A 21,760-nucleotide genomic window follows, 5' to 3' on the forward strand; every position below is an offset into this window, starting at 1 on the left:
TCATCCTTGGTGGAACCGGATACAAGTCTTCCAACATTTCAACAACAACAATAAGCATGGATAACAAGATTTAAGACTACAAATTTGCAAGAAATGGATTTTTACTCGCACGCTATGACTCGACCACAACGCATAGATGCTCGTCACCTCAACTATACGTCGTATTCAACAACAAAACACGTAGAAAATACTCACACAATACCTATTCCCTCAAGCCAAAGTTAGACACCACACTTACCTTGCTCCGAAGGCCACTTAATTCTCAATCACAGCTTTTCCTTTGGAATTCACCTCTAAACCACTCGTATCTATTCAAAAATGACTCATTAATATCAAATATTGCTAAAGAAATCGGTTATATTTCATAAATTAAATTTCCAAAACTTTCCTCCAAAAGTCAAAAAAAAAAATCGACCCCAGGCCCTCTTGGTCAAAACCAGAGGTTCGGACCAAAATCCTCTTACCCATTCACCCCCGAGCCCGAATATGTAATTAGTTTTGGAATCCGACCCCGAATTGAGGTCTAAATCCCCAAATTCCAGAAATCACAAGTTTCTACCCTAACCCCTAATTCTACCATGAAACTCTAGATTTTTAGGTTGAATTCTTGTGAAATGAAGTAAAAGATTGAAAGAAACGAGTTAAGGAACACTTACATATTATTTGGGGAAGAAAATGTCTTTGAAAAATCACCCTAGGCCTTCTATCCTTTTGAAAACGAGAAGAAAAATGGCTGGAGTCCGAATTAAATGCTCACTGCCCAGCGACCTTCGCACGTGTGGTACTTTGGTCGCAGCTGCGCATCCGCATGGAAAAGGGCTGGGCCAACTGGGGCCGCACCTGCGGACAGGGTTCCGCTTCTGCGGTCCCGCTCCTGCGGAGAAAAGTCTGCATCTGCGAAAAAATGAAGTCCAGGCCTGGGTCGCATCTGCGGGGCTTTCGCTCGCACCTGCGAGCTCGCACCTACGACCAAAGGCTGACAGGTGCGGGCACACCAGATTTGGTGCACCAACAGCCTTTTTGAGGTTTGAACTCAACTCGCGTATCGCCCGAATGGAACCCGAGCCCTCGGTGCTCCAAACCAAACATGCACGCAAGTCTAAAAATATCATACGGACCTGCTCGCGTGATCAAATTGCCAAAATAACACCTAGAACTATAAATTTAGCACCAAATCAAATGAAATTCTCAAAAACACTTTAAAATTTCTATTTTCTCAACGGGACGCCTGAATCACGTCAAATACACTCAGTTTCTCACCAAATTTCACAGACATTTCATAAATATCATAATGAACCTGTACCGGGCTCCGGAACCAAAATACGGACCCGATACTAACAATGCCAAATATCAACAAATTCTTAAAAATAAATAATTTCCAAACTTTTTATTTTCATCAAAAATTCATAACTCAAGCTAGGAACCTCCGAATTCGATTCCGGGCATACGCCCAGGTCCCATAATTTTTTATGGACCTATCGAGATCGTCAAAGCACGAATCCGGACCCGTTTACCAAAAATATTGACCGAAGTCATCTAAAATCAAATTTTAAGGCAAAAATTCTTATTTTCATTAGTTTTCAACATAAAAGCTTTCTGGAAACCTGCCCGGACTGCGCACACAAATCGAGGAGGGTAAAAATGAGATTTTTAAGTCTTAAGAGCGCAGATTCGAGTTCTAAAACATAAGATGACATTTTGGGTCATTACATTATTGTAAGGACCCATAAAAATTTATACCAAAAACTTGGGGTTCAGGCCCCTGAGGGCCATTTCTGCGGTCACTTTGCGGACCGCATAACCATTATGCGGTTGCAGACCTGTGTCGGGCATCAATTATTTTAATTTAAAACCCGACCCCCATTCCGTTAAAGCACCCATTTAGCCCATTTTGAAGCTTATTTCTCATATTTCGAGTGTGAGAGAGAGAGGGTTCTAGAGGGAGAGCCTAATTCTCACTAATTAATCTTCAACCATCACTCAAAGCTTGGAAATATTCAAGTAGAGTACCAAATTCTTCATCCAAAAAAGTAAGACTTCATCACCCTAGCTCTTAATTTCAAACATAGCTATAATGGGGTATTAATAAGATGGTACATGGGTGTGAGGGTTGTTTATCTGCATGCATGTGATAAAGAATGTGGGAAAAATAAAAAGTGAACTAGAACCATGAATGTTTTCCTAATTTTGGGTTCAACTTGTATATTGCTAAAATAGATTGAGGTTGCTAAGGGTTCCGAAAAATTGTAGAGTCTAAAGAAGCGCAATTCAGGTATGTTGGCTAAACTTTTTCTCTTGGAATTGAATTCCATAATGTTTCTGTAAGTTTCAAAGTGTGGGTTACGTATTAAAAGGTTATGGCTTTGAGTCGTGTTTCAATGAAAGATAGAATTGTCTAAAAGCTTTTGTACTAAATTCATGCCCATTAGTGGTTGCTTTAACTAATGCTTTGATTTATAAATATATCCAGTGTGATTCGAGTTTTATATACTCATGTGTTGAAATTGTACATTGTCATTTCTCGGGGAGAGTATTGCAAGAGTAAATGGTGTATTGACTATTTATGATTTTTCATGTGTGTTTCTATTGTTGGTTGGTATGCTTCATTCTTTGGGAAGAAATCATTTGTGTTTGAAGTTTCCATTTCAAATAGATTTGAAGTATATGATTTTTAAAATATCCTATATGTTGATACTTGATGGTGATCTTTGAAATTGAAAGAAATGAAAGTGTGGAATATGAAATACGGCTATTGTGCCAAGAATAAAGAATCTTATGAATGGCCTAATGAGACAAGGAAATATTGTCTTTGTGAATGACTGGAAATACTAATGAGAATTCACACAATGTGAAAGATGTTGAGGTGAGTACAATTGTATTTATGATATTTCTATTTGCAAATCAAATCAAAACTATTTTTGGGAGCATCATTAGCAATACCGAGGAAGGGTGGGTCATAAGGCCCACACCTGAAACTACACGTGCCGGTGTAGGGGTGGATTGTGATATTATTCCCCTTAATTGGGATGAAACTGGAACCTTTGTGGATTGGAAAAGTCAACCCACACGACATATGTGGGAAGGCGGCCTAGCTGATCGGGTGGAGATAAGATGCCATATTGCACATATAGTGGTACTATTCTTGGTAACGACTTTCTTTCGTATCACATGTCAAACCACATTGTTCGTGGAGAGATGGACTAGCCGATCGGGCGTGATCGGACTCCATTCTAACAAAGACGGTGGTATATCGGTGCTAATGATCTCCCAACCAAAATTATATATGAAGTTTGTATTTTGAAAATTATTATGTTTTAACTGGATGTTTGTATATTGTTGATTGTGACTTGCTGTTCCTATGTGCTGCCTTTTCTTATATGGGCATTCTATTTTGAAATAGGATTTTTATCCATACATACTAGTGCTATTCGATAGTACTAACGTCCCTTTTTCCGAGGGCGCTGCATCTTTAATAGATGCAGGTGGTTCTTTAGCAGGCGGCATTGATCAGTGATAGCAATACACTCTTTTCAGCTGATTTGGTGAGCCCCACTTCATTTCGGGGTCATGTATCTTTTGTTTCTCATGTACAGTGTTTTGAGGTATAGCCGGGGCCTTGTTGCCGGCATTTCCATATTACTCTTCTATTTTATTTAGAGGCTTCGTAGACAGGTTGTGGGTTATGGTTGATGTTGGGAATTGAACTAGAAATGTTGGTACTTGGAAATTATGTTTTTCATTAATTCTATAAACTCGTAATGTTTTGAAAATTATGAATGAAGCTGCTAATGGGAATGAAAAGGAAGTTGTTAATAAAATCTTTTCAGTGGTTGATTAATGGAGTACATCTCCTTTTTATTCATGGATGAGTTTGGGTAGAAGTAAGTCTAATAGGCTTGCTCGGCCGGGTTCTCTCGGTTGAGCGCCGGTCGCGCTCCCTGAGTTTGGGGCATGACAAACATGGTATCAGAGCCTAAGGTTTTAAAGTGTCCTAGGATGTCTCGGAGCCGTGTCTAGTAGATTCCTTCTTATCGGTGTGTTGTCGACCACATCTATAATGAGGAGGCTGCTTGGACATTTAGGAATTTCACACTTCTTTGATACTCCAGATCGTGCGATAGAGCTCAAGATAGGAAGCTAATTTCCTCGTTATGTCTCATGATATTTTTCAGATGAGTGATCCACGAGTTAAAAACAACGAGGGGGGAATGACCGCTCCATTGAATCTGAGGGAGATTACACAAGAGTTTGTTGGGAGAATGCGTCAAGCCGTGGATGTGTTGGAAGAACTTGTTGCTAAGGGAAGTGTACTTATTCCTACCACTGTCACCGCACAATCGGATCATGTGGAGAGAGAATCTAAGAAATGAAAGAGGGTTGTTGGTGCTAATGAACCAGATTGTGTGATTTGCAAGAAGCGGCACTTGAGAACATGTTGGATGACCCTTGAAATATGCTATGGCTGTGGAAAGAGGGGGCACAAAAAGAACAAATACCCTAGGTTGGGTACACCCATCAAGTTATGTCCGTCATGCGGGAAGGAACATTTGGCATCGTGTTGTGAGTATGCTCAGCAGCACATTAGAGGTGGTATATTTGGGCAATTCCAAAGGCCCACACAATAATCCGGTGCTGGAATTGTTAATCCCGTATTGGAAGCTTGGAAAAAGGATAAGGGGTATGCCTATGATGTATGAAAAAAGGGTAAATATCAGGTCAGTGAGACGAGTCAGTTCAGCTGACCTCATCCCCGTTGTGTGAAGTGTGGGAGATGCCATCCAAGAGTGTGTCACTATGGTACAAAGGTATGCTACAAGTGTGGTATGACGGGCCACTTTCAAAGAGATTGTTATTTGTCTCTCCAGAGCATGGGCAAGGGTATGGCACAGCCAGCCAGTTCTGTAGCTACTACATCCACAACGCCTCCCCCAGCTAGAGGCACTATAACGCCTGCAGGGCGTGGAACAGCTAGGGGTGGTATTCAGAGCTCGGGAGGGCCCAACAGGTTTTCTGCTCTGTGGAGACGTCAAAAGTTTGAGGCTTCTCCGGATGCGGTTACAGGTATATTGACTATCCGATCTCATGATGTGTATGTTCTGATTGATCCCGGTTCCACTTTGTCATATGTCACCTCTTATGTTACTATGGAAGTTGGGATAGAACCGAAACAACTTTATGAGTCGTTCTCTGTATCTACTCTTAGAACGAGGCACAATATTCGTGAAGCCTCTTTATCACAATTCCTTATATTTACAACCTCTTGAGAAATTGAGTTCTATAATGGGTTCCTTGAATTGCGTTATAGCCCTAGGTTAATACTTCCCACTGCTTCCCTAAATTCTCAACAAGGGACAATACCTGATGAATTTCGTATAGAACCTTTTGATTCAAATGGATAACATCTGCTCATATGTGCCTATACATGCATCGCCATAATATTTACCTATGAGGTATCATATCCAATGGAAAGCATCCCAGTGTTGAGATCCTTCTTGAGTCACTGTTTTCCTCTCCGGTATATGTGACTTCTATGGTTGGAACAATTATTCTACTCCTTTATGAATAGTGTCATGAATCCTATTCATTGTCTAGTAATATGAGAGTATATCTTAGCACCTATCATGTGCGTACATGCCAATTGAAAGGGGCCACTTATCCGCATAAAGTTTCTGAGCAACTTGAGATTTATCACAAATTCGTCACAGGGAGGTCTTGTTGTTTACCCATCTTATTATGACTTTCATGTCCATCTAGATCATGCCTCGGTGAGAAACTCACTTTGTTCCCAGTATTGTGGTTGCCCGTGAATTGGCCTGAAATGGCAACTTGAGAGTTGTTATGGCAAAAACATGTCTAGCTCACGGCAAAGTGTTCATTCTCTCTAACTAATACATGATTTCATCCAACATTAAGATGTCCTAGTTATATGATTCCACTTGTGTGAGATTGAAAGTTGAGCAGCCTTATGATGTGGATATTGAATTGAAAGACAAACTCGTCGTATCTCTAGTCCTCTCACATAAGATCAAATATTGGCAAAGGTTAAGCTGTGGGAATGATAATAATCTCACAAGTGTTCAACTTCTTTTCATCCTCGTAAGCTTGTGGCATAGATTCCTTGTGCTAGTTACTGTTAAGAGTGTAATGCAACTTTGTGTATCTTGAAACCCATATCATATTCAGGGTGCTAGAATATTCTCATTTCGAGTTAAACTGATTTTCCCTACATTCCAAGAGCCGACTGGTGTCACATAAGTGCTATCTCTCTTTGAGGCCTACTATTGCCAAACAAGGCACGTATGGAATGAAACAATTGTTGTTGTCCTTTTCCTGGCTCATATTATTCCAGGAATAACTAACGCTAATGTCTTTCTCCTCCAGACTATGCCTCCCATATGTCACATGTCTAAAATGACTCATTTATTTAAATCTCCTAATCATGAACCTGATCCCTACATTATCTATGCCTACTAGGCAACTCTATGACTCGTTTGTTGAACCGATGGTGTCACCACAATGAATCTCCATGTCAGCGCTATTGGTAGTGACCTTCATATCTCTTAGGATATAACCTCTTGAAATGCCGTGCTCAGCACGTTGATGGATTCTTGAATATTTCCAGCGAATCTCGAACCTCGTTGTTCCTGTTTGTAGCAAATCTATCGAGTATTGTAGGTTCAGGCATGTCAAACAAGAAGCATCATCCCGTGATAAAATATATGGGATAGGAAATTTTATGGTCATAGTCAAGCTAGCACATCTTAGAGAAATTGTTGGAGGTTGCCAAAGGTTTAGTTTGGGTGTTCGGCATGGAGATTTAGAATTGAAGAAAGTGAATGGGTTATTCTCAATATTTTCTGCATGAGGGTGCTATGTGAATTGTTAATAAAGGTAAAGTATGTGAAGTCACATTAGGCCTTATGGAATTTTGAAAGGAAATAGGCTAAACTATGAGTATGATGTTTCCCTATTATTGTTCTCCATGTACCCGATGTTTCATTTGTCTATGTCTAATAAGGTGAAGATAAGGGATAATAGGATTGTGAGGAGCAACTATTTTCTATCCTTGTTAGAAAAGTCCGGGAGTTGAGATAGTCTCCGTTAATGTGTTATGGCGAAGTATGTAAGTCGAGGAAACCACATGGAGGGGCAAAAGTGTTAAGGAAATAAAATGTTCCCACTTAAGTGTATAGTTAAATGATTGTGATTTGAAAGGTACTTCTGTGTGTTATGATTTAAATATGTGCAGTTCATGTCCAGATACCACTCTTGATAGTATAATGCCTGTAATGATGAGATTAGTGACGTTGTTATACATGGTGATATTTTGTCAAGTTGTGGATGTGTTGTTAGGAATTATTTTGATGTTACTCTGACACGTTAATAGGCCTAAATACAAAGGAAACTCTGGCGAAATTTTCCGAAAGTTAGGAAGTTAGGCAAATCTAGGGCTGATGTTATGTGGTACAACTGAAACTATGTTAAGCAAACCTTGATGCTCATTCGATTACGAATTATCTTAAGTGGGGGAGGATGTAAGGACCCGTAAAAATTTAAACCAAAAACTCGGGGTTTCGTGGTGCCAAGATAGATCCCTATGTTATATTAGTATAAATTCTTCGCGGCGAGCTTGGGAGCAGCGGTTCGGACTTTTTGGATTGAACAGTATCCTATGGACTGAGAGGAAAATATTTCGCAGAGGAACGCATTTCTGCGGCCCACTATACGGCCGCATAATCACTCTGTAGACCGCATAATGGCCGCAGAGTGAAGCAGTAAGTTTGGCCAACTTGAGGTCAGTTTTGCGGTCGATTATGCGACCGCATAATCGATATGCGGACCGCATATCAATCGCATAATCCCTCTTGAGTTTTTGCGGAAGGAGTTCTGCGGTGCATTATGCGACCGCAGAATGAGTATGCGGACCGCATACTTGTCGCATACCTGGGCCATAAGTTCAGGCCCCTGAGGGACATTTCTGCGGTCACTTTGTGGACCGCATAACCATTATACGGTCGCATATGCGACCGCAGACCTGTGTCGGGCACCCATTTTCTTAATTTAAAATCCGACCCCCATTCCGTTAAAACACCTATTTAGCCCATTTTGAAGCTCATTTCTCATATTTCTAGTGTGAGAGAGAGAGGGTTCTAGAGGGAGGGCCTAATTCTCACCAATTAATCTTCAACCATCACTCAAAGCTTGGAAATATTCAAGTAGAGTACCAAATTCTTCATCCAAAAAGGTAAGACTTCATCACCCCAGCTCTTAATTTCAAACATAGCTATAATGGGGTATTAATAAGATGGTCCATGGGTGTGAGGGTTGTTTATCTGCATGCATGTGATAAAGAGTGTGGGAAAAATAAAAAATGAACTAGAACCATGAACGTTTTTCTAATTTTGGGTTCAATTTGTATATTGCTAAAATAGATTGAGGTTGCTAAGGGTTTCGGAAAATTGTAGAGTCTAAAGAAGCGCAATTGAGGTATGTTGGCTTAACTTTCTCTCTTGGAACTGAATTCCATAATCTTTCTGTAAGTTTCAAAGTGTGGTTTACGTATTAAAAGATTATGGCTTTGAGTCGTGTTTCAATGAAAGATAGAATTGTCTAAAAGCTTTTGTACTAAATTCATGCCCATTAGTGGTTGCTTTAACAAATGCTTTGATTTATAAATATATCCAGTGTGATTCGAGTTCTATATACTCATGTGTTAAAATTGTACATTGTCATTTCTGGGGTAGAGTATTTCAAGAGTAAATGGTGTATTGACTGTTTATGATTTTTCATGTGTATTTCTATTGTTGGTTGGTATGCTTCATTCTTTGGGAAGAAACCATTTGTGTTTGAAGTTTCCATTTCAAATGGATCTGAAGTATATGATTTTTAAAACATCCTATATGTTGATACTTGATGGTGATCTTTGAAATTGAAAGAGGTGAAAGTATGGAATATGAAATACGGACATTGTGCCAGGAATAAAGAATCTTGTGAATGGCCTAATGAGCCAAGGAAATATTGTCTTTGTGAATGACTGGAAATACTAATGAGAATTCACACAATGTGAAAGATGTTGAGGTGAGTACAATTGTATTTATGATATTTCTGTTTGCAAATCAAATCAAAACTATTTTTGGAAGCATCATTAGTAATACCGAGGAAGGGTGGGTCATAAGGCCCACACCTGAAACTACGCGTGCCGGTATAGGGGCGGATTGTGATATTATTCCCTTTAATTGGGATGAAACTAGAACCTTTGTGGATTGAAAAAGACAACCTTCACGGCATATGTGGGAAGGCGGCCTAGCTGATCGGGTGGAGATCAGACGCCATATTGCGCATATGGTGGTACTACTCTTGGTAACAACTTTCTTTCGCATCACATGTCAAACCACATTGTTCGTGAGAGGATGGACTTGCCGATCGGGCGTGATCGGACTCCGTGCTAACAAAGACGGTGGTATATCGGGGATAATGATCTCCCAACCAAAATTATATATGAAGTTTGTATTTTGAAAATTATTATGTTTTAACTGGACGTTTGGATATTGTTGATTGTGACTTGTTGTTCCTATTTGTTGCGTTTTCTTATATGGGCATTCTATTTTGAAAGAGGATTTTTAGCCATACATACTAGTGCTATTCGACAGTACTAACGTCCCTTTTGCTGGGGGCGCTGTATCTTTAATGGATGCAGGTGGTTCTTCAGCAGGCGGCATTGATCAGTGATAGCAGTACACTCTTTTCAGCTGATTTGGTAAGCCGCATTTCATTTCGGGGTCATGTATCTTTTGTTTCTCATGTACAGTGATTTGAGGTATAGCCGGGGCCTTGTTGCCGGCATTTCCATATTACTCTTCTATTGTATTTAGAGGCTCCGTAGACAGGTTGTGGGTTATGGTTGATGTTGGGAATTGAACTAGAAATGTTGGTACTTGGAAATTATATTTTTCATTAATTCTATAAACTCGTAATGTTTTGGAAATTATGAATGAAGCTGCTAATGGGAATGAAAAGGAAGTTGTTAATAAAATCTTTCCAGTGATTGATTAATGGAGTACATCTCCTCTTTATTCATGGATGAGTTTGGATAAAAGTAAGTCTAATAGGCTTGCTCAGTCGGGTTCTCTCGGTTGAGCGCCGGTCGCGCTCCCTGAGTTTGGGGCGTGACAATTCTCCACCTCTAAAACAATCGTTCTTCCTCGAACGGACATAGAAAAGTATCTGGGATGGTAAAAAGGTGGGGATATCTACTCCGCATACCGGACTCGAACTCCCATGTAGCTGCCTCAATAAGCTGACCGCTCCACTGCACTCGAACTGAAGGGTAACTCTTTGATCTCAACTGGTGAACTTGCCGGGCTAGAATTGCCACCGGCTCCTCCTCGTAAGCCAAATCCTTGTCCAACTGGACATAGCTGAAATCTAAACACATGGGACGGATCGCCGTGATACTTTCGAAGCATGGACACATGGAATACCGGATGAACAACTGATAAACTAGGTGGCAACGCAGGCCTATAAGCCACTTCTCCCACTCTCTCCAGAATCTCAAAAGGTCCGATATACCTAGGGCTCAACCTGCCCTTCTTTCAGAACCTCATTACACCCTTCATGGGTGATACCCGAAGTAACACTCTCTCTCCGACCATGAGTGCAACATCACAAACTCTACGGTTGGCATAACTTTTCTGCCTGAACTGAGATGTGCGAAGTCGATCCTGAATAATCTTGACCTTATTTAAGGCATCCTGTACTAAATCTGTACCCAATAACCGAGCCTCCCCCGACTCAAACCACCCAACTGGCGACCTACACCGTCTACCATATAATGCCTCATAGGGAGCCATCTGAATGCTCGACCGGTAGATTTTATTGTAGGCAAACTCCGCTAATGGCAAAAACTGATCCCAATAACCTCCAAAGTAAATAACACAGGCACGGAGCATATCCTCCAAGATCTAAATAGTACGCTTGGACTGCCCGTCCGTCTGAGGATGAAATGTTGTGATCAACTCAACCCGCGTACCCAAATCACGCTGAACTGCCCTCCAAAAGTACGAGGTAAACTGCGTACCTTGATCAGAAATGATGGACACGGGCACACCGTGAAGATGGACGATCTCACGAATATAAATGTCTGCCAACCGCTCCGAGGAATAGGTAACTGCCACGGGAATGAAATGCACTGACTTAGTCAGCCTGTCCATAATGACCCAAACTGCATCGAATTTCCTCTGAGTCTGTGGGTGTCCAACAACAAAGTCCATAGTGATACGCTCCCGCTTCCACTCAGGAATATCTAACCTCTGAAGTAAACCACCAGGTCTCTGATGCTCACACTTTACCTGCTGGCAATTTAGGCACCGAGCTACATAGGCAACTATGTCTTTCTTCATTCGCCTCCACCAATAATGCTACCTCAAGTCCTAATACATCTTGGCGGCACCCGGATGAATAGAATACCGGGAACTATGGGACTCCTCAAGGATCAACTCACGAAGTCCATACATATTAGGCACACAAATACGACCATGCATCCTCAAAACTCTGTCATCTCCAACAGTAACCTGCTTGGCACCCCTGTGCCACACTGTGTCTCTAAGGACAAGTAAATGAGGATCGTCATCCTGCCAATCTCTGATGCACTCAAACAAAGAAGACCGAGCAATTGTACAAGCTAGAACACAGTTGGGCTCAGAAACATCTAACCTCACGAACTGGTTGGCCAAGGCCTGAACATCCAATACAAGCGGTCTCTCCCCAACTAGAATATATGCAAGGCTACCCATACTGACTGACTTCCTACTCAAAGCTTCGACCACCATGTTGGCCTTCCCGGGATGATATAATATGGTGATATCATAGTCTTTCAATAGCTCCAGCCACCTCCTCTGCCTCAAATTGAGTTCCTTCTGCTTGAACAAATACTGCAAGCTCCGATGATCAGTGAATACCTCACATGGCATGCCGTAAAGATAGTGCCTCCAAATCTCCAGTGCGTGAACAATGGCTGTCAGCTCTAGATCATGAACATGGTAATTCTTCTCGTGAACCTTCAGCTGCCGCGAAGCATATGTAATAACCTTGCCACCCTGCATCAATACCGCACCCAGACCAATACGAGATGCGTCACAATATACTGTATAAGATCCACCTGTGGGTAACACCAATACCAGTGCTGTAGTCAAAGCAGTCTTGAGCTTCTGAAAGCTCGCTTCACACTCGTCTGACCACCTGAACGGCGCACCCTTCTGGGTCAATCTGGTCAACGGGGCTGCTATGGATGAAAACCCCTCCACAAATTGACGGTAATAGCCCGCCAAACCCAGAAAACTACGGATCTCTGTAGCTGATATGGGTCTAGGCCAGTCCTGAACTGCCTCAATCTTCTTAGGATCCACCTGAATACCCTCTGCTGATACAACATGACCTAAGAAAGCAACGGAACACAACCAAAACTCGCATTTTGAGAACTTAGCATATAACTGGCTATCTTTCAAAGTCTGAAGAATGATCCGAAGGTGCTGCTCATTCTCCTTTCAACTGTGGGAGTAGACCAAGATATCATCAATAAACACAACCACAAAGGAATCCAGGTACGGTTTGAACACCCGGTTCATCAAATCCATGACATCACTAGATACTCATAATGCCCATACCGAGTCCTAAAAGTTGTCTTAGGAACATCGGATGCCCTAATCCCTAACTGATGGTAGCCAGATCACAAATCAATCTTTGAAAATACCTTGGCACCCTGAAGCTGATCAAATAAATCATCAATCCTCAGCAATGGATATTTGTTCTTGATGGTTTCTTTGTTCAACTACCGATAATCTATACACATCCTAATCGATCCATCTTTCTTCTTCACAAACAGCACAGGTACACCCCAGGCGAGACACTAGGTCTAATGAAGCCCTTATTAAGCAAAACTTGCAACTGCTCCTTTAATTCTTTCAACTCTGGTAGGGCCATGAGATATGGCGGAATGGAAATAGACTGAGTGCCCGGAGCCAAATCAATGCAGAAATCAATATCCATGTCGGGTGGCACCTCCGGCAGGTCTGTAGGAAACACCTCGGGAAACTCACGAACAACCGGCACCAAATCTATGGAAGGAACCTCCGCACTAGAATCGCGGACATAAGCCAAATAAGCTAGACACCCCTTCTCGACCATATACCGAGACTTCACATAAGAGATAACCCTGCTGGCAAAATGGCCAAGATTTCCTCTCCACTCTAATCGAGGCAACCCCTGCAAGGCTAAGGTCACTGTCTTGGTGTGACAATCTAATATAGCATGATAAGGTGACAGCCAATCCATACCTAGTATGACACCAAAATCAACCATGCCGAGAAGCAGGAGATCTACACGAGTCTCAAGACTCCCAATGGTGACCACACACGAACGGTAAACACAATCTATAACAATAGCATCTCCCACTAGTGTGGACACATACACAGGAGCACTCAAAGAATTACGGGGCATAACCAAATAGGAAGCAAAATAGGATGACACATAGGAGTAAGTAGATCCCGAATCAAATAGAACTGAAGAATCTCTACTGCAAACTGAAATAGTACCTGTGATAACAACGTCAGATGACTCAGCCTCAATCCTGGCTAGGAAAGCATAACACCGGGGTTGGGGCCCACCACCCTGAACTACGTCCCTGGGATGGCCTCTAGCTGGCTGGTCTCCACCTCTAACGGCCTGACCTCCACCTCTAACTGTCTGGCCTCTACCTCTGGCTGCCTGACCCCTGCCTCTGGCTGGCTGAGCAGGTGGTGCAGCAACTGGTGCCGGAACCATGGCATGAGAACTCTGATGATGTGAGCTACCCGTTGCCCGAGGGCAAAATCTAGCAATATGCCTCAGATCACCACAAGTATAACATAACTTCGGCTGCTGTGACTGCTGACCCTAAAACTGACCCTGTCGACCTGAATAACCACCCTGATAACTCTGGAGTAGAGGTGCATTAATAGGAGTTGGTGGTGCATTGTAGGCTAGCTAGTCGGAATAATGCATCTGAGGGCCACGACCACCTGAGGCACCGTGGGAATCCTAGAGCGCTGAATGAAATGGCCTGGGAGGATGGCCTCTACCAAAAGTACTCCTGCCCCTAGATGAGGCACCGCTGAACTCACCGGAATGACGAGGTCTCTTGTCAAACCCCTGACCTCCCTGAGTGAGAACCAATTCGACTCGTCTAGCGACATTAGCAGCCGCCTGAAAAGAAATCTCACTCCCAGTCTCCTTAGCCATCTGCAATCTGATAGGCTGATCAAGTCCATCAATAAACCTCCTCACCCTCTCTCTCTCGGTGGGAAGCAGAAGAATAGCATGATGGGCCAAATCCACAAAACGGGCCTCATACTGAGTAACAGTCATACTGCCATGCTGGAGATGCTCAAACTAACGGCGATGCTCCTCTCTCAATGTGATAGGCAGAAATTTCCCTATGAAGAGCTGAGAGAATTGGTCCCAAGTAAGAGCAGGCGACCCAACTGGTCTGGTCAACAAGTAATCTTTCCACCATTTCTTGGCGGAACCCGTCATCTGAAATGCAGCAAAATTGACCTCATTGGTCTCCACTATACCCATGCTCCGTAAAACCTCGTGACAGCTGTCAAGATACTCCTGGGGATCCTCTGAAGGAGCACCGCTGAAGTGAACAGGAAAGAGCTTGATAAACCTGTCCAATCTCCATAAAGCCTCAGAAGACATAGCTGGCCCATCTCCGACCTGTGTCGCAATAACCGGCTGAACTAATCCGACTGGCTGAGCTGCTGGAGCCTGATACTGGGGAGCTATCTACTCCGGAGAGGGAGTGGTGGGAGTCTGGGCTCCTCCTCCAACCTGAGAGTCTGATGGTGCCATGGGAAATGCACCAGTCTGGGCCACACTCTCCATAAGACCCACCAAACGGACCAAAGCGTCCTGAAGTACTGGGGTAGCAATGAACCCTTCCGGAACCTGAGCTGGTCCGGCAGGAACAGTCTGGGCTGGAACCTCTTTGTCAAGCTCTATCTGAGGCTCCACTGCTGGGGCTGCTGCTCGAGCCCTAGGCCGAGCCCTGCCCCTGCCTTGGCCTCGACCTCTGCCCCGCGTAGGAGCTGTCACTGGAGACTCTGGCTGCTGCTCAGCTGAGGAAACGGTACGTGTTCTCGCCATCTGCGAGAGAATAAGAGTAAAAGAGTTCAATCAACATTGAGAAAGCAAAATCACAGGACAGAGAAAAATAGAAGTGAAACTTGTTCCTAAACTTCATAGCCTATGGAAGATAAGCACAGACGTCTCCGTACCGATCCTCCAAACTCTACTTAGCTTGCTCGTGAATCGTGAGACCTAAGCAACCTAGTGCTATGATACCAACTGTCACGACCCGAAATTTCCCACCAACGGGACCGTGATGGCGCCTAACATTTCACTTGCTAGGCAAGCCAACGTTAGAGAATCATTTACCAATTCCTTATTTCTGTTCAGTAATTAACATTAATTAACTACAATGAAATATAACAAGTACGAAATATCATAAATCTGTATTAACTACTACCGCCCAGATCTGGAGTCACAATTCACGAACATTCTAGAATTTACAACAAGTAATAGTCTGAAGGAAATACAACTGTCTAAAGGAAATACATCTGTCTGAATGAAAGAAAACAGTAAGACATAAAGGATAGACGGGGACTTCAAGGTCTGTGAACGCCGACAGATCTACCTTGAGTCTCCGGACAGCGGACCATAGCAAATCTCGATAAACATGAGCCGGTATCAAAATCTGTACAGAAAGTGCAGAGTGCAGCATCAGTACAACCGACCCCATGTAGTGATAAGTGTCGAACCTAACCTCGGTGAAGTAGTGACGAGGCTAGGACAAGACACCCACATATAACCTGAATAGTATAATCATACTAGACGCAACAACAATAAGTAAAGCAATAAATGTAGAAATAATGGGAGGGGAACATACAGTAGGGGAATACAACATAAAGATTGAGTACAATGAAAAGACATAATTAAACTGGAAATCCTTAAACGAATTGAGCAATTAAAATAACAAGGAAAACTGCACGGCATCACCCTTCGTGCTTTTGCTCTCAACCTCACCAAATAACAAATAAGACTGCACGACATCAACCTTCGTACTTTTACTCTCTTCCTCACAATATAAATAAATTATGCACGACATCACCCTTCGTGCTTTACACTCTTCCTCACAATATAATTAAATTATGCACGACATCACCCTTTGTGCTTTACACTCTTCCTCGCAATATAATTAAATTATGCACGGCATCACCTTTCGTACTTTACACTCTTCCTCACAATTCACAGAATCAGTAACAACGGATAGAGAGAAGTTTCACATGAAATCAATATTTCATAAATGATTACTTTCACAATGTAACATCTCAACCTCGAATCAATATTCACAATTTTATCGTCCTTGGTGGAACCGGATACAAGTCTTTCAACATTTCAACAACAACAATAAGCATGGATAACAAGATTAAAGCTACAAATTTACAAGAAATGGATTTTTACTCGCATGCTATGACTCAACCACAACGTATAGATGCTCGTCACCTATACTATACGCCGTATTCAACAACAAAACACGTAGCAAATACTTACACAATACCTATTCCCTCAAGCCAAAGTTAGACACCGCACTTACCTCGCTCCGAAGGCCACTTAATTCTCAATCACAGCTTTTCCTTTGGAAATCACCTCTAAACCACTCGTATCTATTCAAAAATGACTCATTAATATCAAATATTGCTAAAGAAATCGATTATATTTCATAAATTAAATTTCCAAAATTTTCCTCTAAAAGTCGAAAAAAATTGACCCCGGGCCCGCTTGGTCAAAACCCGAGGTTCGGACCAAAATCCTCTTTACCCATTCACCCCCGAGCCCGAATATTTAATTAGTTTTTGAATCCGATCCCGAATTGAGGTCTAAATTTCCAAATTTCCGAAATTCCTAGTTTCTACCCTAACCCCTAATTCTACCATGAAACTCTAGATTTTTAGGTTGAATTCTAGTGAAATGAAGCAAAACATTGAAAGAAACGAGTTAAGGAACACTTACCTATGATTTGGTGAAGAAAATGTCTTTGAAAAATCGCCCTAGACCTCCTATCCTTTTGAAAACGAGAAGAAAAATAGCTGGAGTCCGAATTAAATGCTCACTGTCCAACGACCTTCGCACCTGCGGTGCTTTGATCGCACATGCGCATCCGCATGTATGGACGGGGTGTGCACTTCTGCGGAACAGGTTTGGGCCAACTGGAGCCGTACCTGCGGACAGGGTTCCGCTTCGGCGGTCCCGCTCCTGCGGAGAAAAGTCCGCATCAACAAAAAAATGAAGTCCAAGCCTTGGTCGCATCTGCGGGGCTTTCGATCGCACCTGCGACTAAAGGCTCGCAGGTGCGGGCACACCAGATTTGGTGCACCAGTAGCCTTGTTGAGGTTTGAACTCAACTCGCACATCGCCCGAATGGCACCCGAGCCCTCGGGGCTCCAAACCAAACATGCATGCAAGTCTAAAAACATCATACGGACCTGCTCGCGCGATCAAATCACCAAAATAACACCTAGAACTCTAAATTTTGCACCAAATCAAATGAAATTCTCAAGAATACTTTAAAATTTTTATTTTCTCAACTGGGCGTCCGAATCACGTCAAATCCACTCCGCTTCTCACCAAATTTCACAGACATGTCATAAATATCATAATGAACCTGTACCGGACTCCGGAACCAAATTACGGACCTGATACTAACAATGCCAAATATCAACTAATTCTTAAAAACAAATAATTTCCAAACTTTTAATTTTCATCAAAAATTTATAACTCAAGCTAGGGACCTCCGAATTCGATTCCGGGCATACGCTTAGGTCCCATAATTCGATACGGACCTACAGGGACCATCAAAGCAAGGATCCGGGCCCGTTTATCAAAAATATTGATCGAAATCAACTAAAATTAACTTTTAAGGAAATAATTCTTATTTTTATTTGTTTTCAACATAAAAGCTTTTCGGAAACCTGCCCGGACTGCGCACGCAAATCGAGGAGGGTAAAAATGAGATTTTTAAGGCTTAAGAGCGCAGATTCGAGTTCTAAAATATAAGATGACCTTTTGGGTCATCACAATCTTGAGGGTATTTCAATATGTGTCTAGCCAAAGTCCCTCCTCCCCCCCCCCCCTCACGCGCGATCCAAAGTATTTAATAACTAACTTCGTGCCACAAGTTTTATACTTAGCCTTATTTTCTGGAATTAGTTGAGTAAAAAATGGTCAAACGGAAGATGTTTCCGTCCGTTTACTAGGTTGTCTAGAAAAAGTAGGGGTAGTAACATGAGTATCAGATGGGGAATCATTTAAATTAGCAGGGTTATCACTAGTTGGGTTAACATTAGGAGCAGGACTAGTTGGTGTATCATCATCCGGTTGAGTTTCATCAAAATCTATTTCCTCGTCATCATTTTCATCAATAGTTGGATTAGAATAAAGAGCATTCATTAATTCATGGTCTAATTGTTCACCAGCTCTAATATTATGGAAAAATTGACTTTCGGTAAATTGTAATAAACTATTATCGCTATCAAGAATAGCAGGTGTAGGACGGATATGGATTTTGGTTCGAGGAGCCCCGGCAGTGGAGGAGGAACAGATTGAGCACTAGATTCGTCACTATTAGAATTTTCCTTATTTTTAGCAAAAAGCTTTTTTGAAGGAAGCCATCTTAATTAATAAAGTAATAGAAAATAAATAAAATAAACAAAACTGTAATATTAAAACTTAAGAGTTGAAACGAGTTTACCGAATTGACGAACAAATTGTTAAAAATTGATTATCGTTGAAGACTTCAATTCACCAACTTCACAATTGTTTCATGAATTGTAATAATAAAGTAAGCAATAGTAGCAATTATAGAAGAAAATTAGAGAGAGATTGTGATAGATTGATGATTTTGTAAGAAAAATGAAAGAATGATGGGGTATTTATAGTTGAAAATAGGAAAAAAGTGTAATTATAAAAAGTTTAGGATTAAAACAAAGTTGGGGGGGTTAGGGAGGGGGTTAAATGGCTATTTTATAAATAGCCAACGGCTATATTTATTTTTTAAAAAATATAGCCGTTGGGACCGTCTGGCCCGCTAAGGGACCGATCCGGTCCCTTGCGGGCCAAATGGTCCCGGACCTGGCGAGCCCAAAGCATAGGACCGACCCATGAGACCGGCTCAGGCCCACTAAAATAGGCCCAAACAGTCCTGGCCTGTTTAGCCCGTTTGGCCTGCGGTCCCGGGCCTGGACCGGCCCACTTGCCAGCCTTATCTAGAGATATGGGTTGGGTAACAATCACGTTAAGTTTTTCACTTAAATTTTCTAATTAATTTTTCTAGTTTATTGATTGACATGGTTAATATTACTCGCAGCCTTCTCCCGAAGTGCTACTCGTCTATTCAAGCTAACCTAACGCCTATATTCCTATGGAATTAGAATTAACAAGAATGCATTAATAATTCATGTATAGTAATCAAGTAAGGCGATTGGGTATATCCCTATCCTAACCGCAAATCCGTTCCCGATGCTCGAGTTCAAGATATCGCTCTATTCAATCTTATATGTAATCTAAAATTCCTTTTTCCGAGTTCAATCCTAGATTCGTAGATAGTATTTAATTGGTGATCAAGCAATCAAATAATTAAGCGCAAGATTGAATAAATAAATCAATATGATAAAATAATAAGAACAATTCAAGTTTAAAACTACAACGTTCATGTAACATCCAAAGCTCTAGAACTAATAAACTATGAGATTAAAGGAAGAGAAGAGAAGAGAAGAAAAACTAGTTAGAAGCCTCCTCAAGCGTGGTGTGTGTTCCTCCACGTGAATTCTCCTTCAAAGTATGTTAGATCCCCTCCAAATTAGGTTTAGAACCCATTTTATACGAGTTGGGGTCGTGTAGGGCTGAAATAACATTATCCCGGATGAAATAAGAAAATACGCACACGCAGCGTCCAGACCAACGCGAGGCACTGGCCTTAGCACGGAATCCGGTACGTTTTCACGTTCAATTCCTTAGCTGCGTTACTTTCATCAATTGCATTCTAAATGCAATTGAATTATATATCCTTTTTCTTGTCTTCCACTCGGGGAACAAAACCTAAAGGGTGTCCCCATTTTTTTATTCTTTTAATTTTCTTTTTTTTTCCCCGCATTTTATCCATTTTTTCTCAAGATATCTTTCTCTTCACACCGCTTTATTTTTACACAGTTAAAATATAGTATTAAGCACAAAGTAATATAATTAATACTCAAAAGATGATTAAAAGTACTAAAATGTGAGGCAACAATGGTTAAATATATGTATTTTTGGCCGAACATTAGTTTTAGATCCAATCTTTTACATGTAAATAAATTTTAAACACAAAAAAATCTGTCTAGAATTGTTTTTATCTTTCGCTGCGCGTTACGAACATCTATATGCAATTTCACAGTGGTATCAAAGCCGTGGTTTATTGTGTCTAAAATTTATTTACGAAATATTTTAAGATTATATTTGAAAAGTTCAAATCATAATACATGTGTCACGTGCAATAGTCAAATTGTTTGAATGTATATGGATTGACCCACGAACTTGTGGTGGAATTCATAAACAATGTTGTACGGAATCTTAGGAATCTGCTGATTGCTCGACTTGGCGAGCTGCTTGCTGTGCCTGATGATTCAGAGGACATATATTTTCAAGTCAAGGATCAAATGAAAGTGTTAGTAAAGGAGTTGACAGTACTCAAGAAGTTTGTTTGTTTTCTGGGAACAATATATAGCCCAGAACTCGAAAGCTGCTGGAAAGATTTCCTCTCTCATGCTGAAGTTGTGGCAACCAATGCTGCAACTGTTTGCTTCTTCTATTTGCCTGATTCCAACGAGGATAAATCCGTGGTTCTTGGAATTGCTAATTCCCTTATTGATTTGCTGCAGAAAAGGATTGAGCCTATTGAGCCACGGGTTCACGACATCTACGCTGATGTCCTGCTAAACTTAAGGTTATCAGGCAGTCCTCCCATGTCCACGACAACACTTTTTCCTTTGGCTAAGGACCAAACTGAAACCCTTCCGGATCAGCTTAAGTCATCGAGAATTATTCTCAATGAGTTGTTATTAATTAACAGCATTCAGGATGAGATGAGGAACCGTTTCTTCACACGACTTGAAAATGTGGCTGTTGATGCTGGACTAGTCATTTATTCATTGTATGACAGCAGCAAAGACAAGGAACATCAGAAGCAAGAACTGATTGTTTTAGCTGATACAGTGCAGCTTGTCAAGACACAGGTTAACCGTGATATCCGGGAGTGGGTACAATCCCATTTGCCTAAAAATGATTCATTAGGCTCTATCAATTTCCTTCTGGAGAGCCTAAAGGCACTCATTTGTTGCCCTGCTGATTCACTTGCTTCGGTGAAGAACCAACTCGAACTGGTCCATGAGGAGCTTGAATTTCTCCAACCTTTACTCAAGGGTGCAGCAGAACAAAGCAATAATAAGTAAGATGAAATTCAAGATATAGCTGCACGAGTCATTGATAATGCACATGAGTTAGAGGATACAATAGATTCTTTGGAAGTTAGAGATATTCCTCTTTCGTATTTTAAAATATGGCTCTCAGTGATGACAAAAGAGATTAAGATTGTTAAGACAGAGTTGCCTAAGTCCGAGAAGAAGGAAAT

At 41.6% G+C, this 21,760-nt stretch overlaps 1 protein-coding gene across 1 annotated transcript; it reads left to right on the top strand.

The window, feature by feature from the left end:
* Positions 1-4,868: 4,868 nt before the first annotated feature.
* On the top strand, positions 4,869-21,581 carry LOC138909434 (putative late blight resistance protein homolog R1A-4). Its single transcript, XM_070200634.1, has 2 exons — positions 4,869-5,089; positions 20,708-21,581. The coding sequence occupies exons 1-2, from the start codon at positions 4,869-4,871 to the stop codon at positions 21,579-21,581; spliced, it is 1,095 nt and encodes a 364-aa protein (XP_070056735.1).
* Positions 21,582-21,760: the final 179 nt, after the last annotated feature.

The sequence above is a fragment of the Nicotiana tomentosiformis genome, chromosome 4 (genome assembly GCF_000390325.3).
Source record: "Nicotiana tomentosiformis chromosome 4, ASM39032v3, whole genome shotgun sequence".
NCBI lineage: Eukaryota > Viridiplantae > Streptophyta > Magnoliopsida > Solanales > Solanaceae > Nicotiana > Nicotiana tomentosiformis.